This window comes from Lygodium microphyllum, chromosome 30 (genome assembly GCF_053477565.2).
Source record: "Lygodium microphyllum isolate KBCC chromosome 30, Lygodium_microphyllum_v1.1.10, whole genome shotgun sequence".
Classification (NCBI taxonomy): Eukaryota; Viridiplantae; Streptophyta; class Polypodiopsida; order Schizaeales; family Lygodiaceae; genus Lygodium; species Lygodium microphyllum.
The window spans coordinates 28048698-28061656 of NC_141164.1; the positions used below are offsets into that span (position 1 = coordinate 28048698).

Consider the following 12959-nt stretch of genomic DNA (forward strand, 5'->3'; position numbering starts at 1 on the left):
TCAAATACCAGGGCTAGTAGCACACTTGAGCTATTGACGCCCTCTGCCACTAGATTTTCTTACATGTTTATTATATTAAAGAGGATACGGGTCCATCCAAATTTGATACGGATCATTGCATGCTAGAAGTGGCTCGCATGGAGAGAGAGAGTCTCCAAAGGCTCTTGCTTTTATGCATAATATTTTAAATGAGAGCTGGTGGGTGGAGGCACAAGCATTGCTGAAAAGTCTTACTCCTATTTACATTGTATTGCACATCACAGATATGGAGGGAAGTACTTTGAGCCTTCTATACGAGTATATGCATAAAATTAGCGAGGCCTTGCTTCGCAACAACTTTTTATCACAAGATAAGTAAGTTATTGTTTAAATTCTCCATATTTAATTATTAAGTGTTAATAACTCATTCAAGATTATTCTAACTTCCAAGCTTCTAGCTTATTTTATCTATGATCCATCATCCTTTACTTTCAATAGTTGATGAGATTTGTATAGTGTGGAATGTACGGTGAGATTGGTTCCATAAACCAATCCATGCTATCGCGTATATCTTGCATTTTCCTTAGCACAATGATGAGTAGTACACAAGTGATGAGTTGGAGAAGGGCTTTATGGAGTATATGACATATAACTAAGCTTTTAGACACAACTTTTGCTTGCCTCTTGGTGTGAGAAATACAGCAATTGTGCTCCTACTTTTGTTTATGAGTCATGACCTTTATGTTTTGAATCTTGATAATCTAATGTATTATACAACCTAGATAATATGTTCTATAATTTATTTTCTACTTGAATGTTGATTTTGTGGCTTGCCTATTAGCCATTACCTAACCTCAATCTCTTAAATTTAAAGAGAAACGAATTGCCATTTGTATCCTCTTGCAAGATTGTAGTTTAGGGCCTGTCGAGAGAAACAAGAACACATGGATCCTCTTCCATACCAAAAAGAGAAAAACAAGCTCACAACAGCCCAGTTGCAGCGTTTAGTGTTTTGTCATTGCAATCTCTAGCTTCTTGAGAGAACCACTCTTTCTTCTCAACCTTCAAAGATAAATTGGTAATAAACAGTATTATGTATAATTAACTTTTTAACCTTAATACTTGTCACTGCTTGAAAGTGGGATTGTACATTGCGATATGTATGAACATTGAATATGTTGAATCTTCTCTTATAATTTGTCACATTCACCTTCACAAGTAAATGTCGACAAGATTGATATAGATAAAATGTGTGATATCCCAAAGATACTACAAGAACAGCAAGATAATTACTCCCTTCTCTATGAGAAGCTATCGGCACCAGTACATAAGACTTGTGCATTGAGGAGAGCTAGAGCCATAGTTGCCTCTATACGTGATACGAAACGCATAGTTGTCAGGTACGAAAGGTACGGTACGATAAAATACGATTCTAATTGGTACCTTATGATTTTATAAGGTACGGTACGATATTAGTACGAAAAAAATTAAAATGATTTTTTAAATAACAAAAACCATAAATCATTACATGATAGATCATAAAATACATGTTTAAAGTGAAAATACCCATTTCATTACAAAATAAGACGAATACATGAGGGTGACCATCGCGGTCATATGGGCTACGCAAAACATGCGATACAACTACAGTCTCGTATATCTCATATAAAAAAAACACCTATGTGACATGTCATATAAATGTTGATGAATCTATGATGAGGCATCACTATCATCATCATCATCATCAGAACCATCTGAGTACTCATCAAGAGAGTCTGAAGATGACTCCTCGGCATCCGATGATGAGACACACTCATACTCATTCTTACTGATGAGGTTACCATCATCATCAAATGATGGCTTCCTAGCTGGCGGCTGTGTAAGCAAGGGTAGGATATCATCAAGGGTCGTTCGAGTGGCTACTAGAGCCCCGCCTTACATATGCCTGTAAGCCACTCGAACCACCCCTCCTCGATGATGGAGGGCGTCGAATGACCATGCCCCTGCTACCACCTACTTGAACTTCTCACCCAGGAGCACGCTGACTGCGAGTGTCACGACTATCTGCTGCTATAAGCTCTCTATAGACCTCTGCAAAAATCATCTCCTCCTCCTCGTCCACCTCCTTATGTACACTCGGAAGAGTGTCACCCGTCAACTTGAATTTATCAATATTCACCTACACAATCATCAATGTAGTGATGCATGTAAGATTGATCATGATTCATTGTAAATACTAAATGCTAAAGTCTAAATTGTAAAGTATAAAGTTTAAACTTCAAAGTTCAAAGTTTAAAAGTTAAAATAACAAATTTTAAATATTATGCTTAAGTGTTTAAACTTTACTTGCTTCGGACTACCATGCTCATCATAGCCCTCATCATACATAAGTTAGTGCAGCAATAGACTAGCCGCTCTAACTATAGTGTGTTAAGCCGATTGCGAATCTTTGTGTGAATGAGAGAATAGGCACTCAAGTTTCTCTCACATGCACCCGAAGAGCAATCCTGGGCAAGGACTCTCATGGCTGAGAGCTGAAGGGTCTCCAATGCGTATCCAAAGTCTTGCCACCAAAATAAACGCTTCACAAGTGACTCTCTCCTCCAACAAGTGGGAGAAGCAAAAGCCACATGCCCTCTCTGATCTGCATAGCATCCTAGCTCCTCTAGCACTGCATTGTGGTCATCAACAAGAACCACACGAGTCAAATAATCAAGCTGGTCTGAATGGAACTCTCTATCATCCATGACCGCCGACGACTTGTAGACTGGATGTACCAATGCGGCAAAACCATGGATGGGCTTATGCATCCACGCCCATCTTCTCTCGACTATCTCTAAAACGTGTGCACGCTATGTCTCTATGATCACTACCGTTTCGTTATAGTTGCCTCCGTACGTGGTACAAAACGGTCCGCACGGTACAATCCATACGGTACCGTACGGTACGATTCCGTACGATAAAACTGGCCTATTTCAGCCACTTAGCCTGGTGTGCTCTTTTCGCATAAATTCTTGCGCCCCCGAGTCTCGCATTTCCTGCGCATTTCCTATAGGCTGCAATGTGCACTTTGTAGTTTTTGGGGGGGTGGGAAGCCTTGGATACCTCACCCCACCCCTCTCTTCCAAATTCCAACCATCATCCATGCAAAACTTAATGCTCCTCTTTGGATTCCTTCCAGGCTCGAGCTTCCAGCCCTCTCTTTAGAGTCTAGACTTTGGATTCCTTCTCTCTTTAGACTTTGACTGTTTGAAATTTGAACTTTGACCCTTCTCTCATCTACAAAAGGTGATCCTCTCCTCCATGCTTCCACACCAATTCAGCAAGCACTTACAAGTTACCATTCTCATCTTCCTCTTTCCCGCACCCTATTGAAGCATTTGCCATTCTCAAAGAGTTAAATCCCATATCCCATCCCCTCTATCCCATACCCTATCAAAGCATTTTTCATTCTCATCTCCCATTCCCTCTCTCTCACTCTTGCTCTTTCAACTTTACCCCACAACTTTACCCCAATCCTCGGGCCTCTCGAGTCTCCCTCCCTTTCAACTTTCAAGACTCAAGTTTCAACTTTCAACAGTTGAGAGTCGAGACTCAAGTCTCTCTCTCTCTCTCTCTCTCTCTCTCTCTCTCTCTCTCTCTCTCTCTCTCTCTCTCTCGCCTCTTTATTCATCGTCGGCACCATGACTCCTGAGAAGCACGAGACCTTCAATTTGCATGCGATCCATGTGGAGAGGAACACAAAGAAGTCCAACTCCCACCATTGGACATGCAAGTATTGCGGGAAGCGCTATACAAGTGGTGCAACTCAGCTTCTCCAACATCTTTCCAAGACAGGGAGGGGAGCAAGTTACTCCATGCAAGGAGATCCCTCCAAACATTGCGAAGGAGATTCTCACCAAGATGAGAGGGGGATCCACAAGAGGAGAAAGTGGCTTAGCGGCACCAACTCCTATGCCTACTAACAAGGAAGCATCCAATGTGGGTGTACCTTCAACCAATGCGAGAGAGGCCTCTACCATTGGTGGTGGGGGCTCCACATCTGCATCTGGATCCGGTAAAAGACAAAGAGTGGAGGCTCATACGGCGCCAGAGAGACAATCGTCTCTCTCTCAAGCACCCAGTCATGTGCGTGGATCGGTTGTCTTTCTTAGAGAAAGGCAATGACTTGTGGACATTGAAATTACACGCACAGTGATTGAGTGCAATCTTGCATTCAATGTCCTGAAGCAAGAGCAATGGAAGAACATGGTAAAAGCCATTGCCAATGTGGGTCCATGTAAAGGATGGACCGATGTCACATACAACAACATGAGGACGAGAAAGATTGATGGAGAGAATGAGAGGATTGATAAAGCCCTTGATCCTATTCGGACAGCATGGATAAAATATGATTGCTCCATTCTCACCGACGGATGGAGTGATTGTAAGAAACGGGGCATCATCAACATACTCGTCTCATGTTCACTCGGCACTTACTTTTTGTGGGCCATAGATACAAGCAAGAGGGGGAGAAAAACGACGGGTGCATTCATCTACCGCCACATTCGACAAGCTATCGTTGAGGTGTACATTGCAATTTGCATTTTAAATTTGTTTCACTTTCTTTCACAAGGATAAATCATAATATCATAATTCATAATTGAAATTTGATTTATACATAACTTGTAATTTGTAAATTGTGGTTGTAGGCGGGTCCCTAAAATGTAGTGCCAGTTGTTACCGACAATGCATCGAATTGTCGGCGCATGGGCCGTTTGCTTTATTCACATGACATAATTATATGTATCATTGTATCTTGATTTTACTTATTATGCATCTTGATTCCACTATTCTTGATGTTAGTCTTCAAATGATTCATGAGTCATAAACTATAATTCATTTTGTTGTTTTAAGTTTTGAAAATGTAGTCTTGACTGTGTTAAGCTATCTCAAGTTTTAACCATTGAGTTTTAACTCTTCAATCATGAGTCGTAACACGTATAATGAATCATGATTTCAATCATATGACATAAAGACTCAAAGTTTTGTATGAAATTGAGGTACATGTTATTGTAGACATTGATATATTTACATAACCACATAATATCATATTTATTTTAGTGTACAATCCAAAACGCTGTTTTCCAATTTCTAAAATTTGGCCAAAACTCTGAAACTCCGGTTTTATCCGTTTCTGTTTTCCCCGTTTCCAAAACTCCCCTATATTATGGACTGAGGTTGTATATGAAAGGATGAAAAGCATAAAGGCATAGCAAGTGTCAAGTTTGCAAGGAACACCCTTCAAGTTTCATTATTATTATCATTATTGTAAAACCCTTAGTATGTGAATGTAGGCAGTTTTGGAAACTTGTGGTGGACCAGCAATCTAACGTGAATATAGAGTTGGCCTGCCATAAGTTAATTGTCATGCTACCTGCAGTTTCTTCGTTCATTAATCCTATGCAGCTTTGACCAAACCTGTCTGGCTCCATCTGGCTTGTCCAGGTTTGTACCAAGTGTTTTGATGATGCTTGTGTCTGGATCTTGTCTGTGTTTAGGCAGATATTCTCTTCCACAAGAATCGCAAATGTCCTTAGCCCTGTTTGGGTGGGTCATACTGTCAAAAAGCAAGCCCTGTTTGGGTGGGTCATACTGTCAAAAAGCACTAAGTGTTCACAGGAGTCCCCCAAACCAAGTGGCATTGCTCACAATCCTAGGTCAAAGTCACTTGGACATAGACAGTCAGCTGCTCTAGCCATCCATCATGGATACCAAAAAAGAAAAAGCTTTCTGGCTAGGTGTTTGTCAAGAAACATCACAGATCTGAAGGAGCAGTTAATTGTTCCAGATCAGATTTGCCAAACAGTTCACGTCTGCAGAAGTTTCTCAATGGTCTTCCCAATTCTTATTCAAGTTTTGTATCTACTCTTCATTTCATGATAAAAGAAAATCCCAAGGCTTTGTCATTTGAGGAATTGGTTTTTGTTTTAAAGTAAGAATATACCAATTTCAGCAAAACAGACCCATGATGCATGTCAGAGTGCTGTCACTGCTTGTGCTTCTCAAGGATTGACTCACTCCAAGATGCTCGGAATCTATGCCTCCAAACTTGCCCAAGTGGATTAGACAAACTATCTGCAAATTTTGGAGATCGCATCCTTGTCAAAGGATGCATATCTCCTTTGTTGCTTTGTGCTTCAAGGATTCCCTCTGCCTCCTCTAGTAGAGCGTCTAGTTAGTGGATGGTTTAACTCACATGAAAATGCTGCACCCCAGGCTTCCCACCACAGCATTCATCCACCCATCTGTTGAAAGTGGTCATTTCACAGGTTCACGGATGCCCACGTCCTGATATATGGGCGGCCTCTTATTGTTTATTTGATTATTGGGCAACCTATTTTTTGGTAGGACAACTCCTTTCTTGGAATAAGTGTGGCAACAAGTCATTCAACCATGTAATTGTACAATCCTTATGTGGAAGAGGAGCCCGTGGAGTGTATGAGCTCACGCTCAACCACTATACTCTTGATTCTCATGGCAGATTCCTGATCTCAGTTACATTTTCTCCTGCATTTACTGTTGTGCATTGTTTCTTTGATTGATCTTGTATCTTTCATTATACCACTGCTCGGTTTGCTCTTCTAACACTATCACAATGATTTGTATGTCTTGGAACCAGATATATTGACCATCTATTGCCATCAATTAAATGTTCAGCTCCCATTAATGTCTGCTTTTGAGTAAGTGGCACAATTGTAAATTGTTGTAAGGCAATTGGGGGAGCCACTGTGCTCAAAACCACATTCTACAAATTTGGCCAACTATGAGATACTTGAAACTGACAACATAGGGGAGATATGAGAGAAAGCACTATGGTCAATCCTATTGAGGTTCCTGATCTATTGCTTTGTTATGGGGCGCTCTTGCATTTTAAAGGGGTCTACCTTCATCATTCGACAAGTATTAGGAGCAAGCTTGCAAACCACCACATAATATTCATATCACAAAGTGAAAATATTTACATGCATTTTAAAGGGTCTACCTTCATCATTCGACAAGTATTAGGAGCAAGCTTGCAAACCACCACATAATATTCACGTCACAAAGTGAATATATTTACATGCATTTTAAAGGGTCTACCTTCATCATTTGACAAGTATTAGGAGCAAGTTTGCAAAGCACCACATAATATTTTTATCACAAAGTGAATATATTTAAATGCATCTAGGTTGATCTCTCCATATCACAAAAGCAACATGGCCCATAACTTAAATTCCAACCTTACATATCAGAAAAGCAAACAGGATTGTTTGCCGAAACAAACTCCTATATCAGAAAAGACAAAAAGATATATAAATTAAGCAACATAAAACAGTTGAATAATTTGAAAGATATTCAAATTTATCAGGTGTAAAAGGGGGCAAAAAAACTAACCTTAAAAGATACACAGAATGCTGAGGGAGCCCAATGTTGTCGTATAGCATACAGCATTTTGGGCACAGAAGCAAGCTGCATTGCTAGAGGACCCTCTGAAGATTGAATTTTGTGCTCTCCCTAAGGACAAACACTGGAATGAGATTAAAAATATGTACATTCGGTGAACTTCAAATTATACTAGCTGAAAACTGTATATCTATGAAGTTAAGAAATAGAGTCTCCCCATATTCCTCCTCATTACACCAAAAAGTATATTTGTTGGATTACAACTTAGATGCACCATCTGAAATCAACATGTTATCTACAAAGATGAGGAATGGAGTATTACCATTGTATTCCAAGGAACATAAAAATCGGACACTGCTGCTGCGAGGTAGAACATTGCATACTTCTGTAGGGAGTGCATATTTTTGGCAATAATATGCAAAATCTGCTTCGGACCCAAATAAGATCCTTAATAATGGCAATCAATCATAAAGTCCGAAATGCAAACTCCAAACTCAGTAAATTATTTTAACACATGTAAGCTAGATAAATTATCTTCACATGCCGAAAACACAAGATTCAGATCAGTCATGGTCATTAAGGCCATCTGAAAAAGGTTTGACATCAAGAACTCATACACATCATTTACATATCTTCAACTCGAGTATCCAAAGGCAGTAAAGAAAGTCCCCAAATATGGTTTATCTACCAGGCTTTCACTGCGTTTTTACCTTAGCGTTGAGGTGCTTTAATACATACAACTGTTCTTGGAAAAAAGGAAGTCACAAATTTTTCCTTCACATGCTGACGCAGATCAATCAATGGTCATTCAGGCCAGCCAAAAAAGGTCTGGTGTCAATTCCTCCTAGGCATCACTTACATGTCAACTCTAGAATCTCAATGCAGCAAAATAAGTCAACCAATATGGTTTATCTACAAGATTTTCACTGTAATTTTACCTTAGTGACATTTATGCAGAGGTGTTCTAATAGGGAATGAAAAGAAATAAGTCACAGACCTTGAATTCAAACAAGCTTTCAACAGGCTTGACTTTCTTTCAGCATTCATAGCTTTCTTATTTTTGGCCTCAAAAACATTCCTTTTATTACTTAAGAGCATTAGGGTGCATTTAAAGATATTAAGCATGCCCCACAATGCTGTGTGTTCCCTGGGGACATGTTTTCAGCTGTTAGGCAAGATACTTGACATTCCCATTCTGTTTTGCGCGTGTGTGTGAGCACACACACACGTCGCACACACACACAGAATATCAAAGTGTGATGTAGTAAAATGTGACAAGTGATGGCGATATACTGTGCAAAGAGAGACTAAAGTGGCATAGAAAGAAGATACTACCGATACAATAGAGAGATAATGGGGGGATATGTGAAGCTGTATATATCTAGTTGTGTAGCTGGGTATGAAGATACGATAATCACTAATGCCACCGAATCATAAATTGGTGGGTAGAGTATGTCATACATCCCTGAGGAGATAGTATAGGGGTAATATTTGGTCTGATCTCCTAGCTCTCCCCATGTACTACTTCTACTGCCAACGAATCTCCCACATCTCTCTTTGGTGTAACTTCGTCTGGTAGCCCTGCCTCAGTGGTGGTTGTGCTGCTCTGATCTCCTTAACTATCTAGATAGTCACCTCTCTCTATGCATGTACTGTGTGTGTGGTCACTGACTAGAAGAAATCTGAGAGCTATGACTGCTTGCCTCCCCTCTATGTAGTGTCTTCTTGCAGTAACAATGTGCGGAGCCTCTAAATCTCAATCAAATAGCCACCTCTGTATGTGAGGCTCCTAGAAGTGTGCTTGGTAACACTCACTCCACATGGCCAATGCAACAAATCATCATGTGAATCGATCCCTGGCCGCCTGTGCCATAGCAAAGCTCCACGTCGATGCACTAAATGTGACTCCCATGTAGACATATGAGCCTATTACCTCCACCTATCTAGTGTAAAGATATGCTAGGGTTTGCACAGAGAAAAACTCAATCTCAGAAGGTGGCTCCTATGCTAGTCGAGAATGTGAAGATGCAACCACTAGAATAGTAGACTACCTATCATGAAAAAATAAACAAGAAGTGTAGAAAATTATGGTTAAATGATAAAAACATTCAAACTGAAAGGAAAGATAGACAGATGTCAAGATAAGCAAAAAGAATATCCGATCTAAAGAGAGAAGATACTATCTTCGTCTCCATGTTGATGGAGGCAATACTTACCAAGGCGATAACTGAAAAACAAACCTTCAAACTAGGTAGGAGTGAAAATATACATGCAATGTTGGTCCTAATTGAAATACTAAACCTAGCATGAAAAAATCAATAAAGACTCAGCATATCAAATGTTTTATGTTGAGATACTTTTTAGAGTGAGATGCAGTGGAAGCACCAAAAAAAAAACACGAAGTGTGTTGAAAGTCTTGAAAAAGTGTAGCTAAGCCTAAAGGAACTAGTCTAAGGTCCCTAAGAATGACCTAGGACTCCTAAGAGACTAGCCTACGGAGAGGTGATGACCGAACTAGTTAGAGATTCTATGAGGCATTGATCGAGGGGGGAATCCAAGATCCATCGCATTGATGGCCAGCCATTGATTAACACAAATATCAAGGGGTGGAGAAAGTGCACTACCTCCCTTGGGAAGACCTCTCTCAAGGACACTACCTCCCTTGGGAAGACCTCTCTCAATGTCCTTGGAGTGGCACTACCACTGTTGGAAGGGCTAAGGTTGATTTACGAATGGGGATTGGATTTAGCTTTGGTGTGGATAAAAGACCCTTAGCTAGGGATAAGATGATTTTGGGTGTGGGTCTAAGACTCTTGGCCTTTAAGCAACAATAGTAATCTACATGGCTGGATTTCTAGCAAAATGTACAAAACTCTTTTTCGGCAAACACTGCCACGAGAGTCTTTGTGAGGATGTGAGTGTACCGCTCTCTTTTTCCTTCGAGGAAGGATATTGGCCATCAGCATCCGAATGTGATCTGTGTCCAAGATCAATCGGAAAGGCCAAATCAAGTCTAAGTGTGTAGGTAATTATAAAGAAATATCCTAATGCAAAAACACAAATACAAGCATACGACAAACCATAAACTAAACTAAGCATAGTTAGAGTTAGGGTAGCTTAGAGAAATGAGCAAACTAAAGATCATAAATGAATGAATCTATATAATACAATGCTCATGCAGCAAACACACTATGTAGTGAAGGAATACTATACCTCGAACTCTTATATCTCGAGGACCAAGGCAAAGTTAAAACAGTTGGAGAATATGCCGTACTCATGACACATCCCGAAATGCAACAAGAAAGCCTCCAAGATGTCTAGTAGCAGCAAACACAACAGTAGATGATGGATCTCACAGACAAAGCAGTGAGGAGAGAGAAAATCAGCAAATGCAGCCTCCACAGGGAAATAGGCAGAACAATACCAAAATGAAGTAAATGCAACAGTTTGGGGTCAAATGCAGCAACTAGATGATAAACACAGCTTGTAGTGTGGTCACTAGCAACTAATGGGGATGTTGTCAATGATGTGAATGCAACCTGAAAACCACCACCATCTGCAAACGTAGCCTCTGAAGAACTGGCAATAGCAAGGAGCAGCAACAAAAGGCATGATCGGTGAGGTAGAGGCTGGAAGTAGGCACAAGATCGATGGAGGCAATGTCGAGCAGTCACGGCTGACATATCCTCTACGAATGGGGTGAGGACAACAAAGCTAGAGTACTTGAAACTTGCAAAAAACGAGATTGGTTGAGTGGGGGAGCAGACCAAGGTTGCATTTTGTACATGCATGGAAGGTTCCATACGGTATTGTACCGTACGATCCTTCTTTATGATCCCATGTAGTGTTCCATGCATTTCTACAAGTGCCCAACAAATCCGATCGTTGCAGACTATGTGCTAATTCAAACTTCTAGCTAGTTTTTTTTTTTCCATTGCATGCATGAATGATGGCTGATGGGCATTTTGCAACTTTTGAAAGTTGTTCTCCTCTTTCTAACTTCTCTCCTCCTCTCCCTCACCTCAGCCCACTAGAAAGCGCAGCCCTCCCTTCTCACCTCTTCATCCAAAAATCAGCTTCCTCCTTCAATCTTCCCCTCTTGGGCTCAAGCTTGAAGCACCTCCAATACCTTCTCTTCATCTCGACTCTTCTCCCCCTCTCCTATCCCTATCCCTATCCCCCTCCCTCTTCCTCTTGCTCTCCCCTTCCCTATCCCTTTCTCTCACCTTCACTTCCTCTCCCCTCCCTCTACATCTCTTCCACTTCTCTCCCTCTCCTATCCCTATCCCTCTTCCTCTTGCTCTCCCCTTTCCTATCCCCTATCCCTCTTCCTCTTGCTCTCCCCTTCCCTATCCCTTTCTCTCACCTTCTCTTCCTCTCCTCTCCCTCTCCGTCTCTTCCACTTCTCTCCCTGTCCTATCCCTATCCCTCTTCCTCTTGCGCTCCCTTTCCCTCACCCCCTCTTCTCCCCTCCATATCTCTTACCCTCTCTCTCATTCTCTTCATTTAATCCACCTCCCTCTTCCTCTCCCTATCCCTATCCACAATGCCGAAGCCTCTTTGTGAAGCTTTTGGTCTCTACACCACAAATCTTGTGAAGGTCTTGGGCAATGCAAATTGATACCATTGGACTTGCAAGTTTTGTGGGAACACGATGACTAGTAGCGTAACAAGGCTCATCATCCACTTCACCAAAGTGGATGGTCAATGTGGCCCATGTCTTTCCATCCATCAATCCATGGTGGATGAGACCATGAAGAAGTGCTCTCGCCTCTCCTATCAAAGTGGCCATGTGTCATCGAGCATGGCAAAAGCTCAAGAGGAGGTGGTTCGCCTCATATGAAAGTGGATGCAACTTTTAGCAACTTTTGCCTTTGACACCCCATGATTTCTTCAAGTCCCGAGCAAGTAAATTTACTCTAACCCCAATTGCACCTCACATGTGCAACATTTACTTAATCATGTGATTAGAAAATTAATCCACATGTTAAGTGAGGTTTCAAAAAGACATGTCCTCATGACAACCCTCCCCCTTAAAATCCTTGCAATCGTCCTCGATTGCACTGCCAAATGCATCAAAAGCAAAGTACTACACTCGAATTTTTCATAGGGCATCATAGTCAACACAACATTGCGCAATGTTGTGCAACCATTCCATCTGCCCACCTATGCTAAAAATTACCAACCAACATAACATAACATAAGACTCACAAAGAATCTCAAAAACATTGCCAGATTATCATGTGACATGTCCATTTCTCATGAGCTCAACTCATCTAGCAAAACCAAACCATAGCACAGCATACCATAGCATAGCATAACCAAGCATAAACCATGGCTAAAACATCCATGGCATCATAACATATGATGTTTTCCATGGAACTAGATGTAAACCATTGAAAACTGAGCATAATCTGATCATAAACTGATGACTTACTGATCTAAGAACTGAGCACAAATTGTTGCAAATGTGACCCCAAACTGGTCACAAACACAGTGCAAAAACTGACCAGCAATCAGTGCAAAAATTGATGCACAACTGATCCAAAAAGTGA

The 12959-nt window shown here is 40.9% G+C and overlaps 1 protein-coding gene across 2 annotated transcripts in view; it reads right to left on the minus strand.

Moving 5' to 3' along the window:
• COAB (4-phospho-panto-thenoylcysteine synthetase) overlaps positions 1 to 12959 on the minus strand; it is a 102363-nt gene that overhangs the window by 20652 nt on the left and 68752 nt on the right. For both annotated transcript variants that reach the window (XM_087672755.1, XM_087672756.1), the window contains exons 8-9: positions 7727 to 7828; positions 7396 to 7515 (exon numbers count right to left, since the gene is read on the minus strand). In XM_087672755.1, the coding sequence (XP_087528881.1) occupies positions 7396 to 7515; positions 7727 to 7828 (222 nt within the window). The remainder of the gene's footprint in view (positions 1 to 7395; positions 7516 to 7726; positions 7829 to 12959) is intronic.